This window comes from Acomys minous (genome assembly GCF_964271855.1).
Source record: "Acomys minous genome assembly, chromosome: 12".
Lineage (NCBI taxonomy): Eukaryota > Metazoa > Chordata > Mammalia > Rodentia > Muridae > Acomys > Acomys minous.
Genome location: NC_140493.1, coordinates 100052606 through 100066915, shown reverse-complemented (window position 1 = coordinate 100066915; position 14310 = coordinate 100052606). Strand labels below are relative to the sequence as shown.

General features: G+C 47.1%; 1 protein-coding gene across 1 annotated transcript in view; it reads left to right on the top strand.

Moving 5' to 3' along the window:
• Positions 1 to 14310, top strand: part of PRKCA (protein kinase C alpha) — a 399124-nt gene that overhangs the window by 309563 nt on the left and 75251 nt on the right. Inside the window, exons 6-8 of the mRNA XM_084751384.1 lie at positions 5918 to 6074; positions 7098 to 7232; positions 7458 to 7554. Coding sequence (XP_084607510.1) covers positions 5918 to 6074; positions 7098 to 7232; positions 7458 to 7554 — 389 coding nt within the window. The remainder of the gene's footprint in view (positions 1 to 5917; positions 6075 to 7097; positions 7233 to 7457; positions 7555 to 14310) is intronic.

The window sequence follows — 14310 nt, the reverse complement described above, 5'->3', positions numbered from 1 at the left end:
TCACCCCAGAATGCGGTCTTGTCATGGTGGCCGTGGAAAGTCAGACACTCCTGCTGCAGCCGTTCAGGCAGCCTGTGCCCCGTTGTTCCCTAAGCATTCTGGGATGCTCACTAAGCCCTAATATGACTCTGGTCTCTGGGGAGGCCACTTACTTATATCAGAGAGAGCCTAGTGATGTCACCCCCACCGCCTGCCTGTCTAAGCCCTTGCTTCTTCTTCCCCCTGTCCAGCAGGACCCCAGCAAAACCATCGGCCTGTGGCGAAGGCTGCTGCTCCATTCATTATTCTGGGGTGCGATCTTAATTTCATTTCCTGTTACTATGATAAAACCATTTAAGGAAAAGGGGAGGTTTATTTTGTCTCATGGTCTAAGGGTTCATCATGGTTCAAGTCAAGGCAGCAAGAGCTTGGACCAAATGCCCAACTTCCTTTCTTCATCCACACAGTCAAGGGTTCCAGTCAGGGGACAGTGACACCCACAGGTCTTCCCATGTCGAGTAACACAATTAAGATAATAGCATAGGCATGCGCAGAAGCCCACCCCTCAGGTGATTGCAGATTCTATCAACGCAGAGATTAACATCGGCCGTCACAGACACTCAAGGCTCTGGGTCCCACCTGACATGGCTGCCCAGGCCTCTGATCTGGTGAGACTGCCCATCTGTCTAGATCTCTCCTCCTCGCTCATAAATATTTATGCAAGATGCGCGCTCGCGCGCGCGCGTGCGCACACACACACACACACACACACACACACACACACACACACACGCTCTGGGCTCACTTAGCCACCGACACAGGTCACTCACATGGGTGCTTCTCAGTCTCTGAAAACTTACTTGAATATGTCTTATCTGGAAATTACATCTTCCATCCTCCAGAAGCGGCGTAACCTCTGTGTCCCATGCTGGGTTTTCTCAGTGTCAACCTTGATAGCCTATAATTTCAGAACAGCCACCTCCAAGCACAAAGTATGAATATAATTAATAGTTTCTGTCTCTACTAAAGTCCTGCTATGACAGAATAGGCTTTCCATTCCGAAACGGCCAATACCGTGGCACAGATGTGTTTCTTCAGCAAGTGTAGCCTTCCCTTAATGGCTATAAAACTGGTAATGAGTTTTGAGGAGATGGGTTGCTTATAGGGTTCCTCAACAAGTGTGTCTGTACTGTAGGTATGGGGACTGCCCTTGGGAACTGAGTTTGCATGGCAGGCCTTGGGTGGAGGGTTTCTTGTGAACCTAGAGGTCAGAGGTCAACATTGGATGTCTTCCTCAATCACTCTCCACCGTATTCTTTAATTAATTAATTGCTTTTTAAATTCTGTGTATGTGTCTTTGAGTGGGTATGTGCATGTGAGTTCAGGGTCCCGTGGAGGTCAGAGGAATCACATCTCCCTGGAGCTGGAGCTATACAATGGCTGTGACCAGCCTGCTGTTGGTTCCGGTAATTGCTGTGCCCAGCTTTTCCATCGGTGTTGGGGATTGAACTTGGATCTTTGTGCTTGTACACAAGCTCTTTACTGTCTAAGCCATCTCTGCAGCTCTCATGACAGACTTTTTCTTAAGTTGAGCTAGGTGGTGGTGCACAACTTTACTCTTAGCAGTCAAGGAAGACTGAGACAGGAAGATCTCTGTGAGTTCAAGCCCAGCCTAGTCTACTTAGTGAGTTCTAGACCAGCCAGATCTGCATAGTGAGACCCTAACCCTATCTCGAAAACAAGCAAACAACAACATACAGTAAGAAAAAAAATAAGGAAAAAAAATAAGAAATGTCATTCTCTGTAGTTGGTTTACCAAAGTAGCATGATCTGCTACTTTTCTATTTTAATTCTGTGGATAAAAAGCACCTGGTTCTGGTAGAGAGTAAAAACGAAACAGGAGCTGCAGGGTCTCTGCTGAGACTGTCCTTCAACCCCTGTCACTCGTGGGCTGTGGAATAGACCATGGCCCCAACAGCTGCAGAATGTCCTTCCTTCCCACTGTGCTTTCTCTCTGTGGGGAGGGACCACTGGGAACATGGACGATTGGTGACTTGAGAAGGTTCCTGAAGGTTCTGAACTGACATTAAAAGTATTAAGTGGCGTGATGAGAAAGCTAGTCCACCTCTGTTTCCTTTGCTCTCCATTGCAAGGCAGAGGGAGGCTAGAATATTCTTAGCGTGCTAATACTTTGTAGCCAGGAAAAAAGGGCCTCTGCCACTGTGTTCAGCTAGAAACACACCACATGGACTTTCATTGCACTCAATTTCATGGGAGCTATTTAAAGCCAATAGTCTTAGTGATTTTTTTTCCCAAGACAGGGTTTCTCTGTGTAGCCTTGACTGCCCTAGACTCGCTTTGTAGACCAGGCTGGCCTCAAATTTACAGCGATCCGCCTGCCTCTACCTCCCAAGTGCTGGGATTAAAGGCATGCACCACCACGTCCGGCTTTTATTTCCTATACCCTGAGCAAACCTAAAGAAAAATATGAGTGATGGTCAGAGTCTGCATGTGATGCCAAGAGTACTCGTGGGGACTGTGCTTTGGGGACACCTGCCAGTGGGTATCAAACCTTCTGACTTATGGCTTCACCAAAAACTAGCCTGGGGAGCCTAGAAAAGCCTAACACTTGGACATCAACCCACCAAATGGGTTTACATATCTTACCCATAGCCACAAATGGGCAGAGCCAGAATGCATACACGGGCCTCCTGAATTCTGAGTGGATGGACCCCCGAGTTGGTCCCAATTCATGTATCCTGCCTGCGATGAGTAACAGGACATTGCCTCCCCCCCCCCCAAACACACTCACAACAACAGGAAATTGAAATTTGGACTCACTGCCTCAGTGACATTTGCAATCAATAACTTTATTTTCAGCTTAGATGATAATATCTCAGCAGGAAGCCAGATTTCTAAGCCCCATCTACATCCCGGCTCATCACCATTCAGAAAAGATCATCGGTCTTAAGTGAGTCCATTCACTGACAGGCAGTGAGTGGAAAATATAAAAGTGAGAGCCGCGGTCATTCTGCAAGTGGCAGGAGGCAAACCTGGAATGCTTGGTGGCCCTGCTTGGTGGCCGTGACAAGATTCGTCATTCTCTTCTGGGATACGACCTTCTGCATCTTCCAGCATCAGACATTCCAAGCGTTCTCAGATTCTCCCTGTAGAGTCCAGTGAGGGAGGCATGTAGCCCCTTTGCATTGCTGGCAGGAGAGTCCCACTTTGCCTCCCATTTTTTTTATCTTCCGTGATGCTGGAGTTTGGTGTCGCTGGAGATGAGACCTCCGAAACCGCATTAATTAAGCCTCGGATTCTCAAGTGGCTGAGACACTGAAGAACTCTGGCTCCATTCGAGGTTTTTTTTTTTTTTAAATGGTTTGTGGAGACAAGTCTAAGATACTGTACCTGGCTCAGGACGCAGTGAGGAAGAGGGGCTGAGAGATGAGCCAGAGCACGGAGGTCTGCTGTGAGATGGTGGTGTCTATAGACAAAGGGGATGCACCTGAGAAACGCTGACAGTATGGTTGCCTAAGCAAGGATTGCGTGATGACACCGGTTGGCACTCCAGTGTGGATGGGTGAACTCTTACAGGCCCCATGCCTACATGAAGAGCTACAGGCAGTTAATGCTTCTGAGAGACAGTCTTCTCCAGAGAAGAGCCCCGCGCTTTGTTATCTAGTCCCAAGTAATCAGCCCTTAACACATATACATGCTAGAAACATTAAATGAACTCAGCAGGTTATATTATATAGACATAATGTGTGCCTCTGTGTGTGTGTGTGTGTAAAACAATAATTAATTAAGAGGTGGTCATCAGTTTGAGGGAGTACACAGGAAAGTTAGCAGTCAGGGGGGAGAGAGTAGAAATGATGTAAATACTATACTCATGTCTGAAATTCTCAAAAAATTAAAAATAAATTATATTTTTAAATATGCCTAGGATATAGTGAACATTCACACAATGCAATCTTTTCTCTCCCTTGTCAAGTTCCCTGGCTAACTGAGGTACTTTATATACATTATTTCATTTCCTTTTCCTGATAAGTTTATACTGCCTAAATTATAGCCCAATTCATTTTTCTAGTTAAAGAAATGGGCTTCAGCCTTAAGGCTCAGCATTACACCATGGAGGGCAGACTTGATAGAAGTATTGAGGTGCAGGGCCTGTGCTCTGTCTGCCCTCAAGCTGGGTGGAGCTGGATGGTATCTTAGGGGAGAAATGTTTCAAAAGCCCAGGTGCACCATGGGGAAGATTGCTTCTGCCTCTCTGTGGCTCGCAGACTTCACCTGCCCCTAGACCATTTGACCACTGCCATATTCTTACGTTAAAGCTGCTAGCTGAGAAAGACGCAAGCTGTAGACCAGCAGGAGTCAGCACACCATGGGATAACAAACGAGGATGAACTATGCTTGACTCTGACATCTGCTTGTAGGGACATGCTGCCACATGTGTGTCCAAAGACCAAATGTCTTCAGCATAACTCCTCTGTCTCTCCTGTTTCCTGCCCACTGCCGGCTCCGGGAACTTCTAAATTTCTTCCGTGGTTCTTCATAATCAGTCTGCATTTTGATGATCTGTGCTAGCGGGCCATAGTTCTGGTGGTGTAAATTGGTTTTTCAGCTTTTGCACACCATGGAATGAATCACCTGAAGGCTTGATAAACAGATCTCTGGTCCCTCCCTGGAAAGTAATCAGTAAGTGATGTTAACACTTCAGGTCTGTAAAGGGCGTGGTGGTGCACACCTTTAATCCCAGCACTCAGGAGGCAGAGACCGGCGGATCGCCATGAGTTCGAGGCCAGCCTGGTCTACAAAGCGAGTCCAGGACAGCCAAGGCTACAGAGAGAAACCCTGTCTCCAAAAAACAAAAACAAAACAAAAACAAATTTTAAAAACCACTTTAGGTCCAGGGGCCATACTATGAGAGCCTCACAGCTGGATGTGTGCCAATCGTATGTGACCAGTTAAAGATTCTGATGGCATGGCATTTACCTCATCGGGACGATGCCTCTGGGGGTTAGTGAGGTAGGCATACTGCAACAGGCTCAGACATATGACCTTTGTCATCATCATAGATAATGACCTGTTGCGTTGATATGCAGTGGCTTCAGACAACCAGCTACATCTAAGAGTACGATCCCCAGGGAGAAGGAAATGGCTTTTCCTTGTAATTATTTGTGGATTCCCATGTCATTGCTTCTTGGCCCAAAATGCACTGGAGTTACCTATGAGTCTTGTTAAAGAGAGGATTAAAAAGTTCATCGTTTTGAGGTGGGGAACAAAACACTGCCCTGGGAATGAACTCCTGGGTGATGGTTGATATGCATTGGATGGAACTCCTGAATCCCAACCTTAAATATCAGTAGTTTCTAGCTGGGTGGCGGTGGCGGCCCACTCCTTTAACCCCAACACTCAGGAGGCAGAGGCAAGCAGATCTCTGTGAGTTCAAGGCCAGCCTGGTCCTTTTAAAGAACAGTTGTTGGGCCACCTCCCTTGATCATTCTAATTTCTATCAGGGTCTGGAATGCGGTCGATGCTGTTAGTTTAGGCTGGTGCTGAGCATGGAGGCTGGACTTCAAAGGCCCCCATGCAACCCACCTCCTGTGAGTGACAGTAGTGGACAACCTCCTATTGAGTGACAGAGGCTTCTGACTAATCTCTTCTCCTCTCAGACAGCGTCTTCTTTTCAGGAGAAGGACTGAAACAGTGTCTCATGTAGGCCAGGACTGCCTCAAGCATGTTCTATAGCCAAGGAAGGTCTTGTACGTCCACCCTCCAAGTGTAGGGACTGCCAGGCATGTGCCACTCCATCCAGCTACAAACACTATCTTGTCGTCTCCAATTCAGCCTGGCATGGACACCAATGCTGGTTCATTGCAAGTCAGTGTTCTTTATATGTTTTGGTTTTTCTTTTTCCTTTTTCTCTTCACAGTACGAGATGCTAAAAATCTAATCCCTATGGATCCCAATGGGCTCTCGGACCCTTATGTGAAGCTGAAACTTATTCCTGACCCCAAGAATGAAAGCAAACAGAAAACCAAAACCATCCGCTCTACACTAAACCCTCAGTGGAATGAATCCTTCACGTTGTAAGTGCTTCTTCCAGCCCTGTGATGAGCTCAGTCTCCCCACACACCACACACTGCCCACCCCATTGTTAGAGGGCGTGGCACATCTCTCTAACTATGTCCTCACTCCTGAGGACCTTCATGGGCTGCTGCTAGGTAATGGCTGCCACCACTCCTATTGGATAGGTCGTGACTTGGTTTACCAGGATTTATGTAAAGCAAACCCCAGCTTATCATCATTACCTGCTCTGTGACAAGCCTACAGGATGTGTTCCATACCTTGATGGAATTAGTCCTTTTAGGAGCTAGGAGAGGGCATAAAGGAAGGGCGTAATGACTTTTGCAGCTTGGAACAGCAAGTGCACGGTATAGAAAGTACTATTGCTGCTGAAATAAGAAGGATAGACTCACCTCTAAGCAGGGAAAAGTTCCTGAAGGGGTGACATTTGACCTTGGTCCTGGAGGATTGATGGAAATTCCAAAACAGAGATGAAGGAAGGGGAAGAATCAGTAGTGAGGCCTCACACACAGCAGGGAGCACCAAAGGTTCTGCCATGCCATGGGGACATGCTCAGGAAGCGCTTCCTCTGTGAACAACCAGAAGGAAAGATGTCTGTCAGAGAGAAGCCACTGAGCTCTGCTCTGTAAAGGGCAGAAAGAAAGTCTGTATCTTAGTCACTGTGCATCATGCAGTCTCTACTGCCAAAGCAGCCACTGATTATATATAGACAAATACCCAAGGCTGTGTTCTAATAAAACTTTATTTGTACCTTTTCTGTGTAAGTAAATGGTTTGAAGCTGTGTTCTAATAAAATGTTATTTATATAAATAAGCAGTGAGTTGCCAGGGACCAATGTCCATTGATTCTTGATCCAGACAGGGCTTTTGTAGGCAGCTAGTATGAAAGGCTGATATCCTGTTTGGTATAGGAAGTAAATTGAAGATACTGTTTATTTCAGGCACAGGCTGTGGGCCTGATGGTGTCTCCCAAGATGCCATGATAGAGATGACGTAAATGTGTCATGTGTGGGTTTGTCTTTGTAGCAAATTAAAACCTTCGGACAAAGACCGACGACTGTCTGTAGAAATCTGGGACTGGGATCGGACGACGCGGAATGACTTCATGGGTTCCCTTTCCTTCGGTGTCTCGGAGCTGATGAAGATGCCAGCCAGCGGATGGTAAGGAAATCCATGAGACCCAGCACGTCACCAAACCCTAGGCAGCTGAGAGAAGCCAGGAACAGGCTGGCTGCAGCTCCCCAACTCCCAGCCCCCAACCCCCCTCCTGCCAACCCCATTCGCAGGTGGGCTCTGTAGAAGCATCTCTCCAACAGCCTGACTAGAGGCTGAGGGAAAGGAGCCACGGGCTGACCCTTACCCTCCCTTCTCCCCGTGTCTTTGAAGGTACAAGCTGCTCAACCAAGAAGAGGGTGAATACTACAACGTGCCCATTCCAGAAGGGGATGAAGAAGGCAACGTGGAACTCAGACAGAAGTTTGAGGTGAGGGTTCCCATGAAGCCATGGGTAAGAAACCATCTTTTCCTCTGCATTATAAAAACGCGTCTTCAGGGAGGGTTCGATCCTCACCATGCCATTGGGAAGCCTAAAGCAATTTTCATGCTAACACTTGCTTACTTCGTTTAAGAACACAAATGTTGTATGTAAGTGCTTCCATTTGCAAGCTGTTGGCGTCGTGTCTCTTGTCCTTTGGTGACCAAGGACTGGAAACAGCGCAGAGGTGAGAGCATGGCTGATTCCCACATAAGAGCAACACTTTGTCCAGCACTGGGATGACAGCAAACTTGGAAGTGCACCCTCCTCGTACAGAGCAGGGCTGTGATCCTCCAAGAGGGACTTCCTAGGGAGCAATTTACCTATAATTAGCTTCTATTCCAGGATCTGGGAAAATTTTTCCCTACAGAATGCAAAATTGGTCCGATTCTCTTCTGTGGGGTGAGCTCCAGCGACGCTCCTGTTTAGAATTATTTTACTTTATTTTTTTATTTGCCTTCACTTAGCTAAGGCGGCCTCCTGCTCTCACTCTGAATGGGCCTGCGGGTTTGCCTTTGTCCTGGTGTCACTTGCCCTCCTCCCCTCCCCCCTCTTTCCTCTACTTCCTCTCTTCTTCTTTGCCTCTATTGCTTTCCATCCACCCCAGCCCATCATGCGCATTCTTCTCTCTAAACTCCTGCCTTAGGATCCCTGCCACCGTCTCCCCTGCTTTCTGTTTTTCTAATTACTTAGCATCTGACCATTCGATCACCTTATTTAGTAACCACTGTGGTCTGCATAGTGGGTAATCTGTCTCTGTTGACGACACAGTGTCCCCTGGAAATCCCAGGAATTCCTCAAGCAACATAGAGAGAGCCATACACAAGTGTATAGATAGTGAGTTCTTACTAACACATTGGAATCAATGGGCACTGGTGGTCCTTAGCCTGATCGTGTTGTTGCCACAAGGAGGAGCACATCAGATGGGCTGAATCCCAAAGGATGTAAAACTGTTCAAATGATTGCCGCCATCGAGCTGATGGTATTTGGTGAAGGTAGATGTCGGTAGGAAAACTGAAGGCCAGGTCTTATGGCTTCTGGAAGCGGAAATGATTGACGTGAGTCACAGATACTTTAAACAAGTGACAGGTAACAGCAGGCATCCAGGTTGGTGAGATCATAGGGAGCAATGGGGATGGGAAGCCATTGAGTCTGAACCTATCTAAAGGTGGCAACCAGGCTGGGGACATGGCTCAGCCGGAGAGCACATGCTTAGCGTCCTCAGTGCCTTGGGGTCTATCCCCAGTACCACAAAATAGAAAAGCAGAAGTAGCAGTTCCTGTTTCAACACATATGGAAGCCCATGCTGCCATGCCTCCAGTTTTTTTAAGAGAAGCCAAGAGTCCCGCCTTTCTACATGACATGTTCTAGTTTCTTCTAATGGGGACAGCTAACTAAAACTTAGGGTTCTGTGTAGGTCGCGCATGTATCTATTGCTTTCAAATCAGTTAAGAGCTAGCTGGTGAGAACCAGCCTATTATCAAAAACTCCAGGAGACGGGGCTGTAGCTGTGGCTCAGCGGCTAAGGGCACTTGCCATTCCTCTTGAGGACCCACATTCGGCTGCCAGCACCCACGTCAGGCAGTTCACAACCACTATAACTCTAGCTCCGAGTGATAGGTTAACATGCACACAGAGAGATAGACACACATAGAACGTAAATGTAAATCTTTTGAAACTATAGGAGAGACCATAACTATCAGGAAGTATCTGATTAAAGCCGGAAGAATGAGGTTCTTATGATCTTTAAGAAAGCCGGTACAAACTCGACAGTCAACATTTGCTGAGCATGGCCCTGTCTTCTCCACCCTGCTCTTTTCCTTCACTTGCTCTGTCATCTTGCCTCCGCCCCCACCCTAGATAGGACACAGCTGTAGACTACCTTCCCCAAAAGACCTCCCAGTCACCCTTCCCAATGTCAGCCGCCTCTGTGATGGATAGATCCTTCTAGAAGGTTTCAGGAGGCTGGGTGCCGATCTCAGGCAGGGCAGAAACCTGCTGTGCTTTCCTGGCTCTCACACCCCAAGTTTGTCATTCATCCTCACTGTTCCGACCCATGAGCATAGGACATTTTTGAGAGAGGAACACTGTTGGGGGCTTCACAGATGTGTCACTTGAAGTAACTAACCCGAAACCACCTAATAGGGAAATATTAACCCACTGTGGTGTTGTGTTTCCATGTCTTCCTGGCGAGTTAGCTGCCTGTGTCTCTGAGCCATGGCTCTGCCTCATTATAAAGGTCAACAGTTCCAAGTGAAATATCAGGATAAACATTGTAGGCCAGAGGGCTTCAGGCCAAACATGAAGCATGTCTCTTAGAGACAGACAATGTGCTGTCTGCCACCATCTCCCTGTTTAGGAGAGCTGGACTTGACAGCGGAGTACTAGCCCAAGGCCGTGCAGCCTCACAGGGGAGAGGAGAGGTCCTCAGTGGTCGGGGATGGCGGCTACCAACCCTGTGAGCCCCATGCTTAGACAGAACTCCTGCATGAACTACATCACAGTATTTCCTTTGCAATCTTTTGGCTTCATATCCTGGATTTTCCTCGGATGGTGTCTGCTCATTTGCCAAGCATTTTGTCAACACTACAGCAGGAGACAAGCGAGAAGCCTGTAGCTGGTGGAGTCAGAAAGAGGCTGGGATTTCATGGCAACTTCCATGCTGTGTTTGAATGGGATCGTCTGGTCTGACCTTAGGCAGGCACACGGTCATGTAGTGGTTCTGTGTTCAGGTCTCTACGGGTGAGAGTTGCAATCCTCCCTTGGTGGCCAGTGTTGGCAAGGCATGCATTAGGGGAGAAAGAGCAGATCTGTGAGGTGACTGGCCAGCCTTGCCAAACAGTGTGTAAGTTAGCATCAAGATGTAACTCTGGAGCTTTAAACGCCGCCACATTATTTTCCTTCTCCATTCCTAGACCCGTGGCCGATAGCACCCCTCAGCACTACTTGGCTCACGTGAGCTGACAGCAATATGTCACTCTGCCTTGTGTTCTCTCTGCTTTGCACCCTTGGGCCACATACAAGTTCAATGTTGAGTTGTCACTGGCTGAAGCCCAGCACAGTGGTCAGACCTCTCAGAAGCCTGCCTACCTCAGGGGCCTCTCGCAGGATCTAGAGCAATGGCATCTAGCCTTTGACACAATGTTGAATCTACAATACCTTGGCCCTCATTCGCAGCTATCCTGGGCTGTGGTGTGGCCTGTAGGCCAAAGCTTGGACACGCTTCTTTGGTACTCTTTCCATGTCTGCCTCCCGAGTGCTGGGATTACAGCTATACAATCCCGTCACACCCAGGCATCTCTGTGTTCTAGAAGGAATCAACAAGTGATGGTTTCACAGCCTTCCCTGAGATATCAAAAGTCACTGTCTAATTAAAAGAAAAAAGAAAAAAAAAAGAAGAAGAAGAAGCCAATGAGTGCTGACAGCTCTACCCACCGTGTTACTAGCATCAGATAATTAGATGGAAATTTTTTTCGTATTTAAACTGTTGATTCTAGAATCTTGGCAAACAGAATCATCTGCAAGTGGAGCTGTTGGGAGCCGAGGAGGGAAAAAAAAATCCCAGGATGGCTGGAAAAGCCTGAGCTCGCTCCGTCAGGTTCTATCAGATCAGCTCATCTGTGCAAGAGACAACTCGAGCCAGGACCTTGGCCACAATATCCACGGAGAGTATCTCTGCGGCCCTTTAATCTGGCCCCATGTTTGTCTTCAGATAAAACACACACAGTCCCTGCGTCATCAAACTAAATTACACGTCTTTTCATTTGCTCAGTAAGTTAAGGCTCCAACAGTGAGCAGAACAAATGGCCCTACTTCCTGTGGAGCTTGTGTTCTGTACCTGTGGGCCCAGAGGTGAAGCAGGGGGATTACGGAAAAGTAAACACAGTATAGTACCTTGTACCACTTTGCAGTTCCCCAAAACCCCCCATAGAGGCTAAGCAGAGTCGGGGATTCCTGACTTTGTTCTCCCAAGCCTGGGTCTCTGCTCCTACCGTAGGCTCATTGTCAGCTGAGAAGGGGAGGAGGTCCCGGAGATGGGTTACCTCCAACTCAGCAAGTCTTCCCCCTAAAGGGTCAAATAATATCTGCAGGCCACAGGAAGTCTGTGATAACTTAGTTTCGTGCTGCACTGCAGTGTGGAAACACCTGCTGAAAATGCGTAATAAATGGCACCATGTTTCATTTTCATTAACAAGCTTTTTATAAATAAAGTTTATAAACTTTACCCATAAGCCACGGTTTACTGACTTCTGGCTCAGCCTAAAGATTCTAGAACCAAATCTTGGTCTTGCCAGCTCTTAACAGTGTAACTTCTCTGTGTTCCTGAGTGTAGGGGAATGATATCAGCACTTAAGATGAACTGCTTTTAAGAGTAAGCCAGTAGAGAAGTTCTAAAAACACACTTACTACGCAAATGTTTGTTTTTTTTATCAAATCACCACCATTGTCAGTACAGTTCCGCGCAGAGAGCAGTTAGTGCATAGACACCTTTATTTGAAGTTGTTTCTGAGCTTTGTTGCAATGAACGCCATTTTTATGTAGAAATTCTGTTCCGCACCATGGGTAGATTCTCTGCCATGTTGTCTGGCTCTGTAATGAGACAGAGGTAGGAGGTGAGACCTTTGTCACCATTTGTCATCTCTTCATGGGAAAACAGCCTTGCATGCAAGCAGATGAATATATGTCAAGACATGGTGTGTCTGTAAAATAAATTTCTGAAACATACTGTACCTATAAATTAGGTGTGTTGTGAGTCTGCGAGTGTATCAGATGACCCCTGAATTGAAGGAACTCTCCATGGCTGTTAGGAAAGGAGACAGGATCCCACACTGCACACAGACTTCTCAACTCAGTGGTCTGGTTTCGGGTCCTCAGTGTATACTCAGAAGTGAACTTATCTGACAGATGATTGACAGGAACCACACCAAGCATAAACAAGAGCAGAAGCATAACTGGGGTGGCCCCTAGCAGGGCCTTAGAGCACTAACTAGGTGAGCAATGCGCATTGTGTCCAGTACTACCCAGTCCTCCTGTGAAGCTGGTACTTCTGGTGAAATGATCATTTTGATCTTTTACAAAAGTCAAGCATAAAAATTGCTCACATCTTGAACTGTACCTGCAAGCTGCATTCAACTTTCTATTTGAGAAGGAAGAAAAAAAAAAGATATCTTCAGGCCACAGTTTTCTTTTTTCTTATTTTGTTTGTTTGTTCGGTTGGTTGGTTGGCTGTTTTCCCCATACCAGGTCTCTTGTAGCCTGATTGGACTCAAACTCACTTTTTAGCTGAGGGTGACCTTGAACCTTTGATTGTCCTGCCTCTGCCTTCCAGTGCTGGCATATGACCCAGATCGCTGTTTGGGCTAGGCTGGCCAGCCTGTGGGCCCACAGGATGCACATGTCTCCTCTCCTCTTCAGTCCTGGGCTTCTAAGTGAACATCACCACACCTAGCCTTTGCACGAGTGCTGAGGATCCAAACTCAATGAGCTATCTCTCCAGCACCAACCTTGGATAATTAAACTCTGGCCTCCATTTTTCTTGTGTAGGAATGAGGAGAGTGACAGTATCTACCACACAGAAATACATAAGGAATAATTAAATCATATTGCTATACGCCTGTGATCCCAGCATTCAGGGAGGCAGAGACAGGCGGATTGCTGTGAGTTCAAGGCCAGCCTGATCTACAAAGCAAGTTCAGTACAGTCAAGGCTACACAGAGAAACCCTGTCCCCACCCCCAAAAAAATCATATTGTTATGTAAGTTTAGACAGATACCTGGGACATAGTGTGGGCTCTTTTTTTTTTTTAAACCCTTATGGTAGATGACTATGTGAAGTAGACATTGCTTACTATACTCAGGAAGTAGTAAGTGCTGACACCTCATTTTTAAGTGCATTGGAGGTACAGTGAGATGACAAGAAGATTCTTAGGATCCTGCTTAGAGCCTCAGGCATTTCTGTCTAGGTATCATTGTTGAAAACAGACCAGTGAGTTGATATCCCAACATTCATGGCTTCTTGGAGCCTGAAGTCCAACTCCCCAGTGCTCCTGTCTTGGTCATGTTTGCAGCAAACAGTTTGTAAAGATTGCTGGATCCCATAGCTCTGCAGGCTGCTCCTGCCATCTTCTTTCTTATGGACCCTGATACTCAGGAGGCTGCTGAAGGGCACTGCAATGTGAGTGAGTGCTTCCCTAGTGACAAGTAGTGTCCCTTCTGAGGGACCAGCCTTCTAAGGATAATGCTACCATGGCCTGACTCCCAACCGAAGCATCTGGGCTTGGTCACAGAAGGTCATGCCAAGCCCCTCATGGTAAATCTGACTTGCCCAGCTTTGGACCACATGCATGCTTTGTAACTGACTTTACATCAGCCTCTCCTTTCAGATGGTCAAGAGGACCAGGAGTTCTTCTATCAGTTGTGGAGGTGGGGGGGGGGCAGTGGACAGGGGACAGGAGGCAGGGGGAGGTGTCAGCCCATAGCAGCCACACCTGTTTGGTCAGTATGGCACTGACCAAATCATAAGTTACAAAAATCGAATTCCTACATTTTCCTTTGCTTGATAATCCTCTAGGGCTGTGCTGTATAATTTGATAGGAGTTGGTCATCTGAGACCTTGGAGTATTTATATGTACCGGCTTAAGCTGGATGGAATGGCACATGCCTCTTATCATAGCGCATGAGTGAAAGAAAGAGAATTCGAAGTTCA